Source organism: Limulus polyphemus, unplaced genomic scaffold (genome assembly GCF_000517525.1).
Source record: "Limulus polyphemus unplaced genomic scaffold, Limulus_polyphemus-2.1.2 Scaffold4547, whole genome shotgun sequence".
Classification (NCBI taxonomy): Eukaryota; Metazoa; Arthropoda; class Merostomata; order Xiphosura; family Limulidae; genus Limulus; species Limulus polyphemus.
In genome coordinates this window covers 30,382-37,902 of record NW_013670157.1, presented here as the reverse complement: position 1 = coordinate 37,902, position 7,521 = coordinate 30,382, and the positions used below count along the sequence as shown (strand labels likewise).

Genomic DNA, 7,521 nt, shown 5'->3' with positions numbered 1-7,521 from the left:
TGTTGAATACTTGTTTGCAGTCAGCAGTCCAGCAAAACTTGTTTATACAGGAGTAGTGGTTAATTCTTTCTTTAGTTTGTTGAATGCTTGTTTGTAGTCAGCAGTTCAGCAAAACTTGTTTGTACAGGAGTAGTAGTTAATTCTTTCTTTAGTTTGTTGAATGCTTGTTTGTAGTCAGCAGTTCAGCAAAACTTGTTTGTACAGGAGTAGTGGTTAATTCTTTCTTTAGTGTGTTGAATGCTTGTTTACAGTCAGCAGTCCAGCAAAACTTGATGATATTTTAATATATTGTGCATAGGATGAGCTATGTCAGAGAATAATTGTATAAAACAATGATAGTAGGAACACAATCCCAGAAATGTTCCTACACCGTTGAATTTCTTATTGTTGAACAGTTGTTAATAAAATATTCAATCTTTGTTGTGTCTGTAAACATTTTTTTTAACTGAATATATGTCCCAGGAAACTCAACTCTTGATGGAACAATTCACATATTTTGAGGTTCAGCTTAAAATTCTCTTTCCTCAAATGATCCAGTACTTTTTTTAGTCAATCACAAGATTTATTGTCCATGCAATTATATCATCCAAGAAGAAGAGTACGACGTTCCAGGGTAGTGCAGAAAGAACACATTCCATTAGCCATTCAGTTGTAGAAGGTGTATTACATAACTTAAATGGTAACACAACAAATTATCATAACCCATTTTCTGCAATAAAGGCTTTTTACTACTTGTTTCATTGACTTACACTTGCCAGTGTCCACTCGTCTATCAAGAGCTGAAACTCATTTTGACTCAGATAAAGTATAATCAATCTTTAGCAGTGGGTTTACATCCTTCCTCGTGAGTTCATTTACTATCTGGTAATCCACGAAAAACCTTTTGGATCCATTTTTCTTCTTAAGTACAAAACGCAATGTCCAATTACTAGTATTTGGTTCTATTACTCCCTGTTCATTTATGGCTTCTATTTCTTTGAAATCCTCAACCTATTTTGCAGAGTAGGCGTCTGGTAAATTGACTTATTGTGGCTGAATCTCTAAACTATCAGTCTTTGGAGATATTTTATTTGTGTGTCCAATGGAGCTGGTATCTCGGTGTTCTCTCAGCAAGTCATGTAACATGCAGCATTGATCAGTTGGGAAATATTCACAGATTGGTCGCACAGCTTTTGTAAAATGAGGAGGGAAGCTTTCCTTATGTGAAGATTTAACATCAAATCTAACTTCAAATTTAGTTTCTAAGGTGACTAACTCTGACGTACTTTTGTGTGGTGTTACTTCATATCTTGCAGTGATGTTCTATCCAGAATTTACTCAAATATCGAGGTCTGCTGTGTTCAAACCTCTAATAATTGCATCCTTATTATTCATATACGTAAGAGCTCTTCTAGCAAATACTCCATCATGACATGTTGAAATGTTTGGTTCTACCACATCCCAGCCACCACAACAGATGTAAAGCTGTTCCTAACAAGGTCTAGTATGAGTATATCCCTTATTGGTAGTATAATTTTATTATAACTTTTCTCCTTGTATCTCAAAGTTCAACCTCTAGTGTTGTAATTATCATGTATTGCATAGGAATTTCCTAATCATAGATTACGAAATCGATTGAAGAAAGTCTAACCTCACATCTTATTACGCTCCGTGCAAGGCCTTTGACAATGCATATTATATTACACTTGAACCGGGCCTTTAACTATATGTGTCTTATTACACCTGAGCCATGGCTTTAACAATACATATTTTATTACACTTGCACCGGGCCTTTAACAATATGTGTCTTATCCCACCTGAGCCATGCTTTAACAATACATATTTTATTACACTTGCAACGGGCCTTTAACAATATGTGTCTTATCCCACCTGAGCCATGCTTTAACAATACATATTTTATTACACTTAAACTGGGTCTTTAACAATATGTGTCTTATTACACCTGAGCCATGGCTTTAACAATACATATTTTATTACACTTGCACCGGGCCTTTAACAATATGTGTCTTATCCCACCTGAGCCATGCTTTAACAATATATATTTTATTACACTTGAACTGGGTCTTTAACACTATGTGTCTTATTTCATCTGAGCCAGGCCTTTAACAGCACGTATCTTATTATGCCTAGGCCGGACCTTTAACAGTATGTGTCTTATCCCACCTGAGCCATGCTTTAACAATATATATTTTATTACACTTGAACTGGGTCTTTAAACACTATGTGTCTTATTTCATCTGAGCCAGGCCTTTAACAGCACGTATCTTATTATGCCTAGGCCGGACCTTTAACAGTATGTGTTTAAGTCAGCCTGAGCCGGGCCTTTCATACCGAAGAAATTGAAATTGAATTGTGCAAACGATAAGTAAAAAATAAAATAGAAATAAAGTAACATTTTCGACGCAAAGATATTAATCAGTACATAGGATACTTAAAACTCAGCGGCAAATGTAAGAAATAATAATGAGAAATTATATAATGTTTGTAAATTGTAAGTACTAAACAAACAATAAATGAAACTAACAACTCCACACAGAGATACCACATGGATGGCAGAGTGCTTCTATTGATTTATATGTGTGTATATGTGCTTATATGTATATGGAATTATATAATGTGTTCCTGTCATCGTGCTCTTTATGAAGATTAACTCTTCCCTCGTGCTATAACTGTATCTAAGCCTATATTTAGTTTATTGTAGAGATGGGGGAGGTTTCAAATTTTTCTTAAGTTTTGCAGAGTCTGAACTGATTATTCATGACTTTTGCTCTTTTCAAATTCGGAGATTTGCTGTAGATATTGCGAATGTATTTCGTTACATGCTTCTTGCAGATTTGTAGCAAATAAATAACAAAAACAACAACAACAACTGATTATTCGTGATATTAGCTGATTGTCGGAAGTAGATAACAAAACCCCTTGATTACTCGTGGTATTAACTTATTAGCCCCTCCCCCAGTGGCACAGCGGTATGTCTGCGAACTTACAACGCTAAAAACCAGGTTTCGATATCTGTGGTGGGCAGAGTACAGATAGCTCATTGTGTAGCTTTGCGCTTAATTCCAAACAAACAAAAATTAACTTATTGTCGGAAATATATAACAACTTCCTTTGAGTACTCATGGTATTAGCTTATCAAAAAAATTTGTTAGTATTGAACGAGTCAAAGGCTAATTTGATGTAGATCTGTTAAACTGGTTTTGGAATATATTTATTGATTAACGTAAAAAGCTCCATCATTAGAACTTTACTTTACTGTGGACAAAAGATTGTCAAAAATCCTAAATTTCAAAAGTTCTGTTGTTTATTAATCAACTCATTTTATCAGGTGTTAATTCTCAGTCCTGTTAGTTTGAAATAAAGTTTTAAGTCAACTGCTACTGAATACATTCTGTAACTTCGTATTGTATTAAGGCAGCTAGTCATCATCACCCACCACTACCACTAATTCTTGGGCTACTCTTTTACCAACGAATAGTGGGATTGACCGTAACATTATAACACCCCCACGGCTGAAAGGGCGAGCATGTTTGGTGTGACGGGGATTCGAACCCGCGGCTCTCAGATTGCGAGTCAAGCGCCCTAACCACTAGGCCATGCTGGGCCTAGTTAACTTAATAAAGCACCAAGATACTACTATAGCACTAAGTGAATCAGTAGTATTTGTTTTTTTAAGGTAGCTCATAAATATTGTAAAACGTAGCGAAAAAAATGACAGCGTGCGCTCGTGCCTTTCCACATCGCGCCCTCCCCCAGTGGCACAGCGGTATATGTCTGCGAACTTACAACGCTAGAAATTGGGTTTCGATACCCGTGGTTGGCAGAGCACAGATAACCATTTGTGTAGCTTTGTGCTTAATAACAAACAACAACCATGCCCCTCTAGTCTTACACTGCTAAATTATGGACGGCTAGCGCATATAGCCCTCGTGTAGCTTTGCGCGAATTTCAAAAACAAATTGAGTCAACTTATTTTTCTAACCTGGAACCTAAACATTTTTTGTTTCCTTTTCTTTATGATTGTTTTAATAGAAAAATAACACATCAAGAAAGAAAGTAAAAGATCTTACCTGTAGCTATAGTGTAATGGTCAGGGAACGTTTTCGTTACGAACGCAGTCTGAACCCCTAGCTGAGCACGTACACCGGCTTGAGCTACGCGGTCAAAATTAGGAGTTTTGTATTTCCCGATGTAGTCGTAGCGAAAACCGTCAAATGATACCAGTAGTAACTTATGTCTAGCATGGCCAAGGTCAACAAGTATAAACAACGTACTCAAAAGGATAGTTACAATATACTTTGGTAGTGACATTTCAGTAGGTGACTGTTTTACTTCTCTAAACTGCTATGTTCTAAGTCCTATAGGTCACACTCACTATATTGGGACTTGCAGGTTTCTCTTATCTTTACCCCGAATAAACTGTTCTAGTGAAAGAAAAGTTTTTATCGAATGACGAATGATAATGTTCAGTGGGAGATATATACATGTGATAAGATAAATATATCAAAAAAAAAAAACGTTTACCGCGTGACGAACTGATACATTGGTTGTGCCAGTTGTATGAACAGGTCATAAATATTTCATCTGTGACCGTTAGACAGCCATGCAGAATGGGACTTCTATGCTGACTGTGTTGCAGAACGCAGGGGCAACAGTATGTCAGTGTAGGTGTTTCACCTCGCCCCCGCAAATCTTCGTTAAAAAGTAATAGAAATTAAATATTTTTGAATGTTGTTTGAAGACACCCTTTTTTTTTTGTTGTTTGTTGTTTGTTGTTATTAACTCGTTCCTCTTCACATACAAATACAAATGTCGATATACACTACCACTCACTGCCTGACATAGTCTGGCGGTTAACGCGCTCGCAGGATCGAATCCCGTGACCGAACACATTTGCCATTTCAGCTTTATAATATGACGGTCAATCCCACTATTCGTTGGTAAAGAGTAGTCCAAGAGTTGGGGGTGGGGAGATGCCGTTCTATCACTTCTAATGCAGGCAACTCCCGAGTGGCTTTGCACGAAATTCAACAAACAAACATTCTAGTCAAATAAATAGTAATCATCAAAACAAGCTACCTGTATGGTTAGGAATGAAGATTAACCCACTAACTAATCCAGCAATTTAACATACCAATCAAATTACGAGTACGAAGTGTCATAAAGTATAACTTATAATGATTAGAATGCTCTTATCGATATTTTCGGCCAAAATCCCAATAACATCTTTCGAGGTTCAGTCAACTTTGGAGATTTAGCTTATTATTGAATCCGTATACTAAGCTAACAATATCATTAATCCTCATAGTAAGACATATATTTATTGTAAATAAATAGATAAAAATATATATATTATAAATATGTGCTGTTGCACTTTTTATTAATAATATTTACACCAAACCGTCAACCGATACTGACGATATTTTCAAAATTAATTAATTTTATGTGTCGGCGTGAATTCAGACCCCACTAGCAAAGTAAATAAATTTAATATTTTCAAAGTAAATTCATTCATTTTCCACAGATTCTTACTAATATATAGATAAGTGCATTAATATACATATATATAGCTTACAAACTGTTGGTTACATTAATTGTTTATAGGCGATTAAATCAGCACTATAAAATAATAATGAATTAAACATCGCAATACTGTTAGCGGTCCATGCTATCATAACGGATAATGGCGCATTGCAACCTGGACCGATAACGATAATGCGATATATATTTATACATATATATTATACCAATAACTAAGACTATTTTAACTTATAAAAAGTCCCCCAATGGCACAGCGGCAAGTCCGCGGACTTACAACGCTGGATCCCACAATTCATGACAGTAAAAAAACTAGGATAAGAATGTCGGTAAATGATACAAAAATATAAGGCCTAGCTCCTCCAGCAAGTGGAAATTTTAGCTCTGAAGTTTGTTTTTAAAGCTCAAAGTTATACAGTGGACTATCTCTGTTGAATATCGAACCCAGAGTTTGAGCGTTATTAGCCCTCAATCTTACCACTGCTCCTCAAGAAGATAGTTCTGCCTGTAAAAGACATAAATCCTACAGTTATATACATATCGTCATCTACACTCTGTTACAACACAACCTAACTTCACGACTTCACAATTATGAAAAGACCAACGTTCTACTCATTAACAATTCAAAATATTCAAAAACGGGGATAAATTAATATTAACTTCTGATCAAAGCAAGCTACACGTAGATCAGAACCAAACATAGCAACTTAAACTGATTCTCACAATAGGTGTAGAAATCTCATTTAAATCTTACTTCTTACTATAAATGTACTATATATGTATCTATGTATGTGAGCGAAATGATAAATACAATATGGCGCCATCTACTGAATGGCACAACAAACATAAATCCATAAAACATTTCACACTTTAGGTATTTAAGATTCGGACAATCAGAAAAATATCTACGGTATGTGTAACAACTATTTCTTTATAACAGAACACAATTTTAAATAAAAGTACTCTACTCATAACAAGAACACGACCTTCACCAGAACTGTACGTCTTTATTGACGTAATTTGTAAATATAGTAATAAAAACATGGAGTTATTAAAAAAACTTACTTTTTCAGGAAAGGCTACCACTTTTAACATATAAAAACATTACAGTTTATATCAGCAAAATCCGAACACTTTTCCCGTGCAGTACTTCCCAGGAAAATCATTTTTTGAAAAACGTTCACATTTTTCTAAATTTATTTCAATGCGGTATGAATAATAGGATTAGTAATAAGGAACAGAAAGAGCCGCCCGTAGGGCGACGTTTCTGCTATTATTCTCAATTTAACATCGAGTTTACAGAAGGTTAACCATCAAACTTCTACAGTTAATTTAATATTATCGTTGTTATCATATCTGATATTTTATACACAACAATAAGTTATCATTTCACACACACATATATATATATAGAGAGAGAGGGAGAGAAATGTACAAAACTGATACAATCACCAAACAGGAAGTAATTAAATCTGACCAGGTATTGTCTTTTCAGAGCAGTTTGTGCTTGGAAATAGCATTGCAACAGTCAAGCACTTGCAGATGACTGTTGTTGTTGTGTTCAAATTTAAATAAAAGACTACCAATAAAGCCGAAAAAAGAACGAAGATCTTTTTAATTTATATTTAATTCTAAAAGTGTACTTAAGACTAATTATTTTCAAATTAAGTCCAAATTTATCACTTTAAAGCAACATTCAGATAAAAAAATAACTTTGATATTAAGCCCATTTTAATGTTAACTTTTATAACACAGCTAGCTCTAATTGCTTATAATCTTAATCAATTATATTTTAGTTAAATCCTTACCCTATATTTTATGATTTTCATACGATTAATGTTTCTTTTCGAACATTTTGAAATCATTCAGAAACCATACTTTCACTTTTAGTATTTTGTTATGTATGTGCTCGTTTGTTCATTTCTGGTCTAAATTCTTCCTGAGGAACTTCAGCGACACAAGTCCTTTCCCAGTTAAAACTAG

At 34.7% G+C, this 7,521-nt stretch overlaps 1 protein-coding gene across 1 annotated transcript in view; it reads right to left on the bottom strand.

Moving 5' to 3' along the window:
- Window positions 1–4,379, bottom strand: part of LOC106471328 (ectonucleotide pyrophosphatase/phosphodiesterase family member 5-like) — an 18,425-nt gene extending 14,046 nt beyond the window's left edge. The window contains exon 1 of the mRNA XM_022399939.1: window positions 4,071–4,379. Within this exon, the coding sequence (XP_022255647.1) occupies window positions 4,071–4,311 (241 nt within the window). The 5' untranslated portion in view covers window positions 4,312–4,379. The remainder of the gene's footprint in view (window positions 1–4,070) is intronic.
- Between the last annotated feature and the right edge of the window lie 3,142 nt (window positions 4,380–7,521).